This window comes from Fukomys damarensis, unplaced genomic scaffold (assembly GCF_012274545.1).
Source record: "Fukomys damarensis isolate Sample0158 unplaced genomic scaffold, DMR_v1.0_HiC HiC_scaffold_4, whole genome shotgun sequence".
NCBI classification, from domain to species: domain Eukaryota; kingdom Metazoa; phylum Chordata; class Mammalia; order Rodentia; family Bathyergidae; genus Fukomys; species Fukomys damarensis.
The window spans coordinates 60,024,874-60,040,217 of NW_022900916.1; the positions used below are offsets into that span (position 1 = coordinate 60,024,874).

General features: G+C 35.1%; 1 protein-coding gene across 10 annotated transcripts in view; it reads right to left on the reverse strand.

Moving 5' to 3' along the window:
* The window catches only part of Ppp1r9a (protein phosphatase 1 regulatory subunit 9A), a 307,086-nt gene that overhangs the window by 108,042 nt on the left and 183,700 nt on the right, over positions 1-15,344 (reverse strand). For all 10 annotated transcript variants that reach the window (XM_010603427.2, XM_010603425.2, XM_010603423.2 and 7 more), the window contains exon 4: positions 10,584-10,688. In XM_010603427.2, coding sequence (XP_010601729.1) covers positions 10,584-10,688 — 105 coding nt within the window. The remainder of the gene's footprint in view (positions 1-10,583; positions 10,689-15,344) is intronic.

Below are 15,344 nucleotides of genomic sequence, written 5' to 3' on the forward strand. Positions count from 1 at the left end.
AATAATAATAATAATAATAATTTAAATAGTTGACTCAGTTAACTCAAATCACCAGGTTTACAAGTCAAGGTTCATTTTTCTATTAGAATATACTAAATGATGCTTTTCTTGGAGATCATTAAAAGCCAAATTATGACTGTTGAGCCATGTTTATGTATGGGGAAATTAATTTTAAACTAGAAATTATAAATTCATTAAGAAAAAATAATCAGAAGTAGTTTGAAAGAGATAAAAATCACTCGTATACCTACTGAAATAAAGTAGAAATCACTAGATGTGAACAGACTATTTCAGAGTTATACAAAGCTATTTTCCATTTATTTTAATATCTGGAATTTAGCCTTGCGTAAGTATTTTCCAACAGTCCCGAATTTAGACAACTGAATCAACCTCTTCTGTTACTCTCTGTGGATGAGGGAAATATGTTCTGCATTACACTATAACTAGTACATAGGTAAAATCCTACAAATGATTGTGTTAGAAAGTATAAATAATATTTAATATACTGATTGATGTCATTCTCTGATCTTGAGAGTGGTTACCAAGGACAGATTTCTCTGCTAAATGCCTTTTTTTCCAAATGAAACTCATGTGTTCAGTTTTCTAAAAAATTTATTTTATTGGTACATTTTAGGTACACAATATAATGATATTCATCATTGGAATTATAGAATTATAATTATTTTATATAATTATATAATTTTACATATATAATTGTAATTTATAATCGATTTATATAACTGATCTTGGCTCTTATTTTTTCCTCCATACCCCTGCCGTCCCTTCAACCCCTCCATTCCTATTTACAAAGACTTTGTTTTCATTTCTTCATTTTCCCGTACTAATTCCATTCCCCTGTCTCCTTTCCCCTACCCTTCTTGCTTCCCCTTTTTCTTTGCCTCCTTTCTTCCTATTTCGCATTATCCATTATATTTTTTATTTTTATTTACACTTTCAGTTTCTCACACCACAGAAACTATTCACTATTTACATATCTGTCCTATTTACTTCAGTTAGGCACATGCCTGTAATCCCAGCACTCAGGAGGCTGAGGCAGGAGGATTGCTGTGAGTTCGAGACCAGCCTTGGCTACATAGTGAGTTCCAGGTCAGTCTCAACTACATAGTGAGACCCTGTCTCAAACTCCCCCCACTAAAAGTATAACCTCAATGTACATCCATTTAGCTATAAATAACTTTAACTTCTCATTTTTATGGCTGAGTAGTACTCCATTTAAAACAAAACATTTTTTTATCCAGCCACCAGTTGATGGGCAACTGGGCTGCTTCCAGGTTGTAGCTAATGTGCTGCAATGAACAGGGGTGCACATATATCACTGTGGTATGATTCTTTTAGTTCTTTTCGGAAGATAGCCAGCAGGTGAATAACTGAGTCAAATGGGACTTCCAATCCTAGCTGTTTGAGGTATCTCCATATTATTTTCCACAGGGGTTGCACCAGTCTACACTCACTCTTGCAGTGGAACAGTGTTCCTCTTTCCCCACAGACCCCACCAGCATTTGTAGTGATTTCACAATAGCAGCCATTCTTTCTGGGGTGAGGTGGAATCTCAGCACTGTTTTCATTTGCATTGCTCAAATGACCAGTAATGTTGAACATTTTCTCAAATGTTTATTTACTATTTCTACTTCTTTGTCTGAGAAATATCCGTTCATTTCAATGTCCATTTTTAATTGGATTTTTAAATTTGGAAAAAAAAATAAATTTGGGAGGTCTTTTTTTTTAACTTCTTCATATATTCTAGTTAGTAGGACCTTTGTTCAAGGAACAGCTGGTAAAAATTTTTTCCCACATTGTGGGTTGGCTCTTCACACATTTGGTGGTTTTTCTTGCTGTGCAGAAGCTTTTTAATAAGAAGACATCCCACTTGTTGATTCTTTCTGCTAGTTCATAGGCAACTAAGGTTTTATTCAGGAAATCTTATCCTATGCTAATGTCTTCAAGAGTTCTACCTAACTTCTCTTGTAGGTGGCTTAGTGTTTCTGTTTCAGTATTTAGATCTTTAATCCATTTCGATTTTAACATGGTGAGAGATATAGGTCTAGTTTTAATCTTTGGCAAGTTGAAATTCAATTTTTCCAGCACCATTTATTAAAGAGGCTTTCCTCTAGTGAGGGTGTTTGGGTCGTTTATCAAAGGTAAAGTAGCTGAATGTGTCTGGAGTTGGTACTGCATCTTCTAATGTGTTGCACTGGCCCTCAGGTTTTTATCACAGTAGCTTTGTAGTATAGTTTTAAGTTAGGGACTTTAATACTGTTTGCATTGTCTTTATCAACTAGAAGTGCTTTTGCTATTCTAAGTCTCTTCTTGCTCCAAATGTATTTTTTGATTATTTGCTCAATGTCCGGGAAGGATGCTACTGGAATTTCAATTGGGACTGCATTCAATCTAAAGAGCAGCTTTGGGAGTATGGCTATTTTCACTGTATTGGTTCTTCCTGCTCAGGAGAAAGGGATGGCTTGCCATTTTCTGATATCGTCTTCTACTTCTTTTTTTCAGAGTGCTATAGTTTTCAGAGTAGAGGTCTTTGCTTTCTTGTTAGGTTGATTTCTGAGCATTTCAATGCTACTGTGAAAAGAACTGTTTCCCCATTTCTCTCTCAATGTGTCTGTCGTTCATGCACTGGAAATCTACTGGTTTTTGTGTGTTGACCTTGTATCTAGCTATTTTACTGAATTTGGTTATTAAATCTGGAAAACTTCTGGTGGAGTTCTTGTGGTTTTCTAGATAGGCTATCATGTCATCTGCAAATAATGACAGTTTGACTTCCTCATTTTCTATCTTTATTCCTTTCTCTTGTCTAACTGATGTAGCTAATGTTTCCAAAGCTATGTTGAACAGGAGTGGTGAAGTGGACATCACTGTCTTGTTCCTGATTTTAGTGTGAAGGGCTTGTTTTTCACCATTTAGCATATTGGCCATTGGCTTTTTCATAGATGGCTTTTATCAGGTTGAGATACAGACTGTCTATTCAAATTTTTTGCAGAGTTTTTACCATGAATTCATGTTGGAATTTTTTCAAATGCTTTTTTCTGCATCTATTAAGATGATCACATAGCTTTTTTTTTCCTTGGCTCTATTAATATAGGGTATTACATTTATTGATTTGTGTATGTTGAACAATCCATGCATCACTGGGATGAATCCCTCTTGGTTAGTGTGTATGATCTTCTTGATGATCTTCTGCATTCTATTTACCAGTATCTTCTTAAAGATTTTTCTATCTATATTCATTAGTGAGACTTGCCTATAGTTCACTTTTTTGTGTCTTTCTTTGCTTTGGGGATCAAGGTGATACCTGCTTCCAGGAATGAATCTGACAGAATTGCTTCCCTTTAGATTTTACTGAAGAGTTTAAAAAGTAGTGTCAGCAGTTCCTCTGAATATCTTGTAGAATTCAGCATGAAGCCATCAGGACCTGAGCTTTTCTTAGTTTTTAAGTTTCTAATTACATTTTCAACTTAATTGACTGATACTGGATTGTTTAAAATTTTTATGTTGTCTTCATTCAACTTTGGTAATTCATACACATCTAAGTATCTGTCCATTTCTGCTGTATTTTCCATTTTATTGGCTCAAAGTAGGTACTGATGATCCTCTAGATTTCTGCTGGGTCCACTGTAATTTCACCCTTTTCATTACTAACTGCATGGATTTTGGCTTTATTGTTCCTTCTTTTGATAGGGTTGGCTAAGGGTTTGTCAATTTTGTTCATTCTTTTGAAGAACCAACTCGGCTTCATTGATTTTTTTGTGTGTGTGTGTCATTCTCTTAGTCTCCATGGCATTAATTTGTGCTCTGATCTTTACAATTTCCTCCCTTGTATGAGCTTTGGGTTTGTCCTGCTATTTTTTTTTTCTAGAAGTTTGAGGTTAAGTACCAGGTTGTTTAATTGAGCTCACTCTGTTTTCCTAATATGAGTATTCACTGCTATGAATTTCCCTTGTAAGGCTGTTTTCATTGTGTCCCATAGATTGTTATGTTGTACTGTCACTGTCATTTAATTGTAGGAACTATCTGATTTCTTAATTTCCTCTGTGACCCATTGGTTATTCAGAAGTGTGTTGTTCAATTTCCATGTGTTTAGAATTTTTGCAGTTTCTTTCACTATTGATCTCTAATTTCATTGCACCAATTTCATAATATACAGGGGGTAACTCCAGTTCCTTTGCACTTGAACATGTTCTATGAGCAAGTATGAGGTCTATTTTCAATAATGACCTATGTGCAGCTGAAGAGAATGTATATTCTTATTTTGTGGAGTGGAATACTCTGTAAACATCTATTAAGTTCATTTGTTCAAGAGTTTGAGTTCTTGTATTTCATTGTTAATTTTTGTCTAGCTGATCTATTTATGATTGTGGGGTACTGAGGTCCCCCACTACTACTGTATTAGTACTTATTTCATTTTTCATGTCCATTAGTATTTTATATAGTTGTGCACACCAGTGTTTGTTGCATATATATGCAGCTGTCATCTCTTCCTCTTGGATTTTTCCCTTTACAAGGATGTAGTGTCCTTTGTCTCTCTTAATCAGTGTTGATTTGATATCCACTTGATGTGCAAAGAGGATAGCTACTGCTGTTTTTTTCAGGTTCTTGTCTCATGAAGTATTGTTTTCCACCCTTTAACTTTCTGTCTGTTAGTTTCATTTTGAATTAAGCGTGTTTCTTGTATGCAGCATATTGTTGGATCTTGCTTCCTGACCCATTCTGCCAGTCTATTTGTTTTGATTGGTGAGTTGAGACCATTAACATTGATGGTTATAACTGGTATGTATTGACTTATCCCTCTCATGACTTTTTCTTTGAGTTGGATTCTTCCCCTTTGCATTCAATTTCTTGTTGTGCCTGATGGATTCATTTGCTGGGCTTCCTGGGGTTGTGATCCTCATTGTCTCTTCCTAGGATATTGTTTGAAATGTTCTGGAGTGCTGATTTGGTATTCATGAAGTTCCTAAGGTGCTCTTTATCATAAAAGTATCTTACTTCTCCAACAATTTTGAAAGATAGTTTTGCAGAGTACATCAGTCTGGTTTGGAGGCTGTTTTCCTTTATGGCTTGAAAGACATCACTCCAAGTTCTTCTTGCCTTGAGGGTTTATGTTGAGAAGTCTGCTGTGATTCTGATAGGCTTCATTTGCATATGTTTTGTTTCATTTCTCTAACTGCTTGTAGAACTTTATTCTTCTGTTGGGTTTCTGGAATCTTGAGTATTATATGCCTATGTGTAGAATTTTTTGATCACAGCTAGTTGGAGTCCTATATGCCTCACTTATCTGTATGTCAAATTCTTTCCCCCTACCTGGGAAGTTTTCTGCCATTACTTCTGGGAACAGTTTTTTTAATGTCATCTGCAGTCTCTCCTGTTTCATCATCGACTCTGATCAGTCTTATGTTATTCTTCTTTACATCATATAGCACCTGCTGGACTGATTTCTCATGGTCCCTTACTATTTTTAAGAAATTTTTCCTTTCCTGGTCACTAATTGCAATCCTATCTTCTGTATCTGAAATTGTATTCTTGCATTTGCTTATTCTGCTGTGTAAACTTTCAATGGAGTTTTTAATCTCCTAGAAATCTGTTTGTGTCTGTATTGTGGATTCCACTTGTTTCTTATATTGGGATTCCTTCATGTTCCTCAACTCCTATTTTTTTTTTTAATCTGTGTTTGCTCTAGATTTTTTATCATGTCTTGCACTATGGGCACAATCTGTACTGTTATTTGAGAAATTATTTCTGATTTCATTTTTTCCAGATCCCCTTTCATTGTCAGTTCAGGGAGTCCAGGTAGTTGAGTATCAGATTGTTCCATCTCGTTTCCTTTTGTGGTTGCCTTAGGTGATGTGGAAGTGTGGTTTTGAGACTTGTTTACGTGTCTTCCCATTTCAGCAGATACAGCCTGCTGAGCCTTTGTTGAGGCACCTTTTTGCTCACCCAGTCGTCTTCAATTCTCAGGAAGCCACCAAGGGACCTTTTCGTTGCTGCTCATCAGTACACTAATTCCTGGGTTCAGAATGGTGTCCTTCTGGATTCCTTAACTGACCTTTTGTCTGGGTGGCCTTCTGGCTGGGGCCTGTGCACACTTGGGACAGTATCTAAGTGTGCCTCTGCCTAGGACCCTTATGTAGCTGTTGTTGGGGAGGGCCTTTGGCTGGGGGCTGTGCACTCTAGTTGCTGTTGTCTGAGAGGTTTTCTGCTAGGGTCTCCACACACTTACCTATGGCGGCAAGCCTCTGGCTACTGCTTGTGTACCTGTGCAGCTCTTTTCTAGGTGGGGCCTTGGCTTTGGCCTGTGTTCCAAGCCACTGGGGTCAGAGCAGGGCCCTGGCTGGAATATGCCCATAGCTGTGCCACTCTCGTTCACACCATTTCTCACTGGGATCTGTGTGCACTTACTGATGGTCTCACGTATTCAGTTTCTTGCTCAATCATTTGTCAGCTATATACATTTACACAAGCATTTAAATCTCCTTGTGCCTCAATTTGTTCGGTAAATACGGGCATACTTGTAGCACTTGTTTCTTATATATGCCATCTATTTTATTGGTCTCCGTAAATGCATAAGCCACGTCAGTCTGTCTGTCTGTCTACCTATCTTCATTCCCTCCTCTTGGCTCTTGAACCCTAGGGTTTTTTTAGTGTTTAAGGCTGGCTGTGTAGTGTCCATGCAGTAGAAATGTACTTACATGATCAGCTCATATTGATGGATCCACACCACTAACAGACTTTGGACTTCTTGCTACCAAGATGCTTCATGTTAGGCCCACCAAAGTTGAAAAATTAGAGAACTGTGAGTTCTGTGAGATGAATACTATGGCTGAGGTGGCCACATCTACCCTGCAATATATATGTCTTTTTCCTTTTGTTATTGCATTATGTCATACTGAGCGTAAACTGCTTGAGTTTTCTCATTTCTTTCCTTAACTCCGTACTTAACATAAGCAACACATTTCTCACTGTCAATAGTTTTAAATCATGTCTATAAAATGCAGGAAATAAAAGTAGTTTACTAATCCTTTGAACTATGCCTGGGCTTTTAATATCTTCCAGGAAACCTAACCTAGTTTGAGTTGAACCTCTTCTTATAATATGCTCTATCTCATATAAATAATATAGGGTTAAGAAACACTTGTACCCTGAGATGTTGTCACTTTAAAATACTTATTTCTCTGATAAGTTAAAAGATGCATATTAATGGGGCTTCATCTATATTATTAGTTCACAGATTCAGGCATAGGTATTCAAAGCTTAATAAAGTAAAGCACATGAATAAGTAAGATAAAAATGATTTGCTACACCTGTGAGTGAACAACATCACAGGAATTTATTTTACGACTGATTTATATCCACATGCTGGCGCATATTTCATATACATTTCCAGGAAATAAAAAAATACTTAATTTCTAATACTTAAAAATCATTATAATCCAAATCTGTTTTAATTTGCTGACCACCTTTAGCTTCAGATCTTCCTCCTGGCTCCTTAAAGCCATGAGGTCTACGTATTTCTTTCAGATCTGTGCCTTGTAGTTAGAAAAATTCAAACTAAACCCAGTAACTTTTTAGATAATGTCCCCACTTGAAAATATGTTTCAATAACTACTATCTGTCATATTGAGGTTCCTATTGAATAAGAAATACAGAACCTCATATATTTTAAATTTCAAAAGTACATTTCATTAAAAATACAGGACTAAATTTCCAGATACAGCTCAGTGGTAGCACATTTGCCTAGCATGTGCAAGGACCTGGTTTCAATTCCCAGTACCTCAAAAATAAATAAACAAGTGTGTGTGTGTGTGTGTGTGTGTGTGTGTGTGTGTGTGTTTGTGTGTTTTGTACTGGGGATCGAACTCGGGTCCTTGGGCTTGTAAGGCAGGCACCAGAACCTTTGAGCTAAATCCCTGGCCCACAAGGGCCGTTTTTGAATCTTGTTTTTACATTAGAATCTTATGAAGAGCTACTCTCTGATAATACACTCAGAGGATTCAAATACTATTTTTTTAAAGTTAAAATTGAGCAAACACATTTTGTTCATAGTCTGTTAATTTAGAAGCTACATTAATTTCAATAAATTAAGATCCTGGGTTAAAATAATTTGGGAGGAGTGAAGGAATCTGAAATTCCCATGGTTCCACCAAGATTTTTACAAAGTCAATGAGAAAAAAATTTATGCCTTTTAAGAACAAAAGTGAGCACTCAGTAATCTCGAGGTCAGATAAGTAGTATGAATGGGAAGATTGATCAGAAAGAAGGGATCTTCAGAGGATCAGGATACCATGGGAGAATTTCTGAAGAAAAAAGATCTGTAACAGGTTCTATAGGACAAGGATGTTCTAAATAAAAGACAGCATTTTAAACAGAAGAAAATGGTGGAAAGAAAGACTCAAAGTGTCTCATTCCCAAGTTAAGCCTGAAGCATGGTAACTACCACATGACTACACCAAAGCATCAAATGAATATAAAGGCAAGTGGTAAGACCATCACATGACAAAAGATGTTTAACACCAGACCGAGAAGTATGTTTCTCACACAGAATGGAGGGCCACTGACAGTGTCTGAAGGAGAGATGAATGTGATGGATGAAGAATTATTATTTTGACTACTTGTGTAATCATTTTTCTACTACTAGGAGTAAACAGAAAGTCAACCCTGTTTCCATGATAGCCTGTCATATATTTGAAAACTGTAATTATGGTCTTCCATTAGGAAAAAAATTAAGACAATATGAAAAAAGGGAAAAAGAGAAATCAGGGAGATCATTAAGAAGCAATTTGCAACCCTTACAAGCTTTGATAACAACACAAAATTATGTGATCAACAGTCAGATGTGAAAGGGATGGCTGATTTCATGTCACTACAAACTTTTCTGACTGAAAAATGTTCTTACAAGTTGAAAGTGTATCACCCTTACTTAATGTTTTCATCTATCTTAAAGTCTAACGGGCAGCTCCAAAACAAATGTAATACTGAAACTGGAAAGTGCTGACTGCAGAACAGAGGGTGTCTGGAGAAAGACAACTGTATTTACTTAGGAGTTCTATGCAGCTCTGAGAGAGCATTAATGGTTTTTCCTGTACACTTTGTCAGGATTGTGGATGTTCAACAGAAGTACCCTAGAAGCATCAACAGACTGCCTATGTAAGTCATTCAGGTCGATTCCTAAAATTGGCTTTCAGCACCAAACAGTGCTTTCTTACTGGAAAACTCTAACACTTGAACTCATGCTTGCACACCATCAAATTTAACTCTAATGCTGCCCTCTATGTTAACTCGTTCATATTTTCAGAATGTTTGGTAGTTTCACAATCTATGACGAGACACTAAACCACTTTCATAATTACACGTACTAAATGCATCCTTAATGTGTTCCATTATAGGGTTCTGGAAAAAAAATACTGCTATAATTTTCTTTTTTTTTTAATTAACTTCATTGGTACATTTTAAATACACATTATGATCACGTTCATCATTGGGAATTTGTATCTGTAGATGATATATCTTAGTTCTGCTTTTGTCCCATTCCCCTTCACTATGTCGTACCCCTCCCTATTTAAAAAGCTTTGGTTCAACTTCCCTTCTATGCCCATGTTTATAGTGGCAGCTAAATCTTGGAAACAAGACAAATGCCCATCAACCCAAATACCTATCAACTGATGACTAGATAAGAAAGATGTTTTTTAAAAAATGGAGTACTAGTCAGCCATAAAGAATGATAATCTAGAGAAATTAATAGCTCAACAAATAGATGTATATTGAGGCCATACTCTTAAAGTGAAATAAATAGGACACACACGTATAAATATCGAATTGTCTCTCTGGTGTGAGAAACTGGAAGTGTAAATGAGGACCAAAATGTTTAACAGACAATGTGAAACAGGAAGCAAAGGTTCAAAGGAGAAGAGGAAGCAAGGCACATGGGGGAAAGGAAAGAAAAAATGCTATTTTTACAAAGTAAAGTATTATCAAATAAACTGATTTCAAACCTACACCTTAGGACTGCTTCCTTATTCATTTTCTATCCAATTAAGTAGAAAAGTTACAGTTTATCCAAGATTACTATTAGCCAAATTATTGGTCTAAATACAGTGGCATTTCAGCTCATGAGTTTAATTCTTTCCAGGATTCTGGTTGCAAACTGAATTGAATAAGAACCAAATCAAATTAATTGGTTGGGGTTAATGTTGACCTTATGGGGAAATTTGATGCAGTTCTCATCCAATTCGGTTTGCAACCGGAATCATAGAAAGAATTAAGTTTGAACCAAGATACCACTGTAATCTGTCTCATTAAATATACGTGTAATTGATTTTATAATTATATAATTGGTTTTGTTAAAAGGATTTAGAATCTAAATTGAAATTTATTAAAGCAACAACCAGAAATGCTGTCTGCACATTAACACAGCTCTATAACTAACCATATTGCTTCACACTGTTTTTGGTGTTCAAATAAAATTTACATTGTAAATACTTACCTTTCTAGGTGAAAGTAGAGAGAGCCAAAATCAACAAAACAAACAGTGATCAAACTGCCTATCAGTGAAGCTACGTATTTACCTGACGGTGCCCTTGGTGTTTCTCAAAACTGTCGCAGCAAAATTCTGTGTGACGCCTACCAGGCTGATTCCATCCACCTCCACAATCTGGTCATTGACCTGTATTCTTTAGGAAAAAAATGATCCACAGTTAATTTATCTGATCATTCACTGACATTCCTAATAAATGAGTTGACAAACATTTAACTGTTCAGTATTTTTATTGATTCAAAATTAATTTTTATATATAATAAACTCCAGATATCAGTCAAATGGTTAATGGTTTTTGAAACTATTTGAAAAGATGGAAATAAGTAATGCCAAGTAGATTTGGTATACCACACATCCATATTCCTATGAAAAAGCTGCATTTTTCAATGTAAATTTACGACATATTAATATACTTTTTACCCTTAACTAATTAAAATATAACAGGCCCACTGAAGAGGATATTTCAGTGATCCTGTTATATTTTAATTAATTCCTCATCTTTAAAAAATTTTTTTTTCATTTTATTATTTTTTTAATTGAATTTATTGGTACATGTTAGGCAGACAGTACAGTTCTATTCATCACTGGGATCTTGTACCTTTACATGACAGGTCTTGGTTCTCATTTTTTCCTCTGTTCCTCATCTTAATGCTCCTCCCCCCAATGAAAAACATACACAAGATTTCCAAGGAGTTCTGCCTACTATAGTTGTATACTTCAGATAGGTAGTATTTGTGTGTGGCTGTGTGTGCATTTTCTTATAAATACAGAGGTGTGTTTAATTATTTACTTATGTTTTTGATACATATATTATATGTTTTTAGTGTATAATACTTTAAATTTATAATGTATCTTCTATATGTGCCATTTTTACTCCTCGTAATGAAATGTTTTAAACATGAAAGGTGTAGAAGGGAATTAGTAAATGCTTATGTACCCAATACCTAACTTTATCAACTTTTATTTGAATCATAGTTTTATCTACTGAAAAATACATTATTTAAAAGTTGTAGCCCTTTTATTTTTTTCTAATTTTATTCCTTTCACTGTTTCCACGGAGATAACCACCATACTGATTTTTGTGCTTAGCTTTTCTGCTGGTTTTTTGAAATAAAAACAATAAATGAAAAAGAATAAGCATAATATGAGTGTATTATATGTTTTCAAAAATTAAAAACTATACCTCTCTTTTAACAACTTAGTTTCCTTCATCCTGTATTATATTTAGGATTTAACTATAGCTACTATAATTGAAATTCTAGCTAATTCATTTTAACAACCACATAGTATTATGTTTCACAAATATTTCAAAATACATTTATCCATTACTTTACAGATGGACAACTGTGTTGTTTTCAATTTTAATTATAAATACAGCTATAATAACCAATTTCATACATGTCTTCTTATACAAACACGAGTATCTCAAGGGTATACCTAGAAATGAAAATTACCAAGTCAAATAATATAGGTAACTTCATATTAGAAATTAACAAAGCTTGGGCCAGGGATTTAGCTCAGTGGTGCCACCACCTGCCTCACAAGAACAAGGTCCCAATTTGATCCCTGGTACCAAAACAAAACAAAAAAACAAGAAATTAACAAATTTTTACAACCTTGGAAATTGAGTAAGCATAATCTAATTGGTTTATATACAGAGTCCACTAAAGATAATATATACACACATCAAGGAAAGATAAATTGTATGCTGTTTTTCTGACAGGCAGTGTTACCTTCATGTGGGGAAACCCGAGAGGATGTCATACATTGCAGAAAACCCACTACATAGCCAGTCCTTAGGGGAGAAACTGAAAAGACATATTCAGCAATCTCAGTGACCAAAGTTGCCCTAGCAGCATTTTGCCACACGAATAAATGTTGGGAAGCTAATGGCCACCACTTTGAATGCTATTTGCAATTATAGAGGTCAAAGATAACATATTAATCTCATGTTGTCTCAATAAATTTGGTATTAAAATATTTATACAAGTTTTTCTTTTCCTAAAGTGTGTATACATTTTGGTGGACTCTGCAGTATAAGCAATTCACAAATCTAATGCTTTAATATCTAATGGAAACTTTAAATGTGTTAGCCATTTAAGGAAAGATTCTACAGGACCTCCAAGCAGCACAGAAACATTTTATGTGACAATATATAAAATCATATGATAAAAGAGAACCTTTGTACAAATCAGAATAATAGTTTTTATCTTAATATATAGCTATGTTTTTTCCATTGTTTTGAAGAGATATGAGTTTATATTTTCATACAGAAACTCATTAACCCGACCTTCTTTTAATTCTCACAGTAACTGATGTCTAAAGTAGTAATATCCACACATTCAGTGCCCATCTAAACATGATTTCTAAGATTCTTATTAATCTTCAAAACCTTGATCACCAAACATATCTCTTCTAAATAGCTCTACTTTTTAAATTAAAAAGTTCTAAAATCTGCATCATGTTATTAAAATTATTCATCCATGCCACGTTAAGAAAATGAAAATAGTGTGCATGGCTACAAAGAATATTTGCTAGTCAGCTAAACAGCTTGTGCATAACAGGTAATTATGATGTTCTCATCTACCTGGGATGGTTAACTAGAAGCTAACTGACTAGTCTCCAAGTTAGAGATAATATGAGTAACTGGGTCTATGCTAGCAGTGTTAAGAAAAGGTACAGTTGTGGAGGTAAAATAATTAATTTTTATTTTTTATGAAAAAGGATACTAAATTAACCTTAAAATGAACATAAAAACCAAAACTTTTATGTGTATGCAAGACAAGTAATACTCAAGTGATTTTTATCTATCTGGGTTTATAACATCAATTACCAAAAAGAACCTATAAAATTGGTTTAAATTTTGATAAAATACATTCAGTTATAAAAGATTTATCCACATAATAAATTAGAAGAAAAGAGTATTGTTAGGGAATTGATTGTTAAAGTATGCTGTGACCCCGCCAGCACAGGCTGCATTCTCCTGGTGCTTCTTGGCTCTAAAATGACCTCATGCTCTTATCTTTAGTTTCCCTCCCACCAAGGCCACAGCTAGTCAGAGAAGTTAAACCTGTTTCTGCAGGGCTGGACCCATAAAAGGCAGCCTGGCCTGTGATAGGTTAAAAGTAGCCCACTCCTCATGAAAAAGCAATAGCCCAGCCCAAAACTGATAAAAGGACCTTCCTTTCTTTGTTCCTCTCTCTCTTCTCTCCTCTTGCTCCCCTCCCCTCTCTCTACTCCCACCCCTTGAATAAAATCTGCAGTCGGACCTCTCCGTGTGTGTATGGCCTAGTTGTTGAATGTTACTATTCCCTTTCAAGTATACGGATGTTTTATCATCAAATATTAACTTTATACAAAATTAAATTTTATTACTTCTCAATGAAAATAACAATGAGACTGAAAAGTATTTACTATTCTCTTAATAAGTAGTTAAAGAGATTCTATTTCATACCAAATAATTTGGTGAGATTCTTGTATGTACTGTGTTATCATTTCACTGATTAATGTAAAAAATAAAATCCAACCTTATAAAAAACAAAAAAAGCAAAACTTCCTATAATTTTATTATCCCTTCTTCTACCTTTCATTAAATTAATAAGCTTTGCTATTTTAGAGCAGTTTTATGTTAAAAGAAACACTGAAAGGAAAGCAGTGTTCCCCTATATATCCTGTCCTCAAGCATGCACAACTCTCCTACGGCCACCATCATGTTACAAGTTGAAAGAAAAATCTACGCAGACATAGCATTTTCACCAAAAACCCACAGTTCATATAAGAGTTCCCATTGGTGTTACACATTTTATGGATTTTACAACGTATGACTAAATGCACCTACCACTGCTAGCACACAGAAAGGTTCCATTGCCCTACAAATCATATGTGTTCTGCCTACTTAAAATCCTTCCTTCCTACCTAATCTTGGCAATCAATAATCTTTGTATTGTCTCCATAGTTTAGCCTTTGCCAGCCAGAATAATAGGACTAAGACAGTCTGCAGGCTTGCTGCTCTCATTTGGAAATATGCATTTAAGAGTCTTCCATGGTTTTCATGGTTTTAGAGTTCCTTGTTTTTTAACACTGAATAATTCTGTTGTGTGGATATACCAAAGCTTATCTATTCTCCTATTTAAAAACATGTTGGTTGCATGCAACGTATAGCAGTTAAGAATACAGCAGCTGTGGGCCGGGGATTCAGCTCGGTGGTTCTGTTGCCTGCCTTGCAAGCACAAGGACCTGAGTTTAATCAGGGTACCTGCCTCTCAAAAAAGGAATACAGGAGCTGTATGTGTGTGAGAGAGAGTTTTTGTACAAATACAAATTTTCAGCTGGATTCTATGGTAACAGTGAAAGAAGGAAAAATACCAAACCAAACAAAACAGTGAATTTGTCCTGCAAAGTGGCTGTAGCATTTTATATTTCAATCAGCAGAGACTTCTTACTGTTATATTCCTGCCAACATTTGAGAGTTTCTGTATTTTGAATTCTGGCCATTCTAATAGGTGCTATATAGTGGTATTATAGCATGCTTTATTTTGTAATTCCCTACTAGCATGTGATTTTGAACATCTTATTTTTCCTATGCTCACTTGTTTTCTATATGTAGCTTCTCTGCTAAGGTATCTGTTCAGATCTTTGTCCAGTTTTTCACCAGGCTGTCATTTTCTTACTGAATTTTATGATTTCTTTACATATTTTGAAAAGCAATCTTTTATCTTTTCCAAATAATTCTCCAAGTCTATGGCTTGTCTTCTCATTCTCCTGACAATGTTTTTCACTAAGAAGTTTTTAA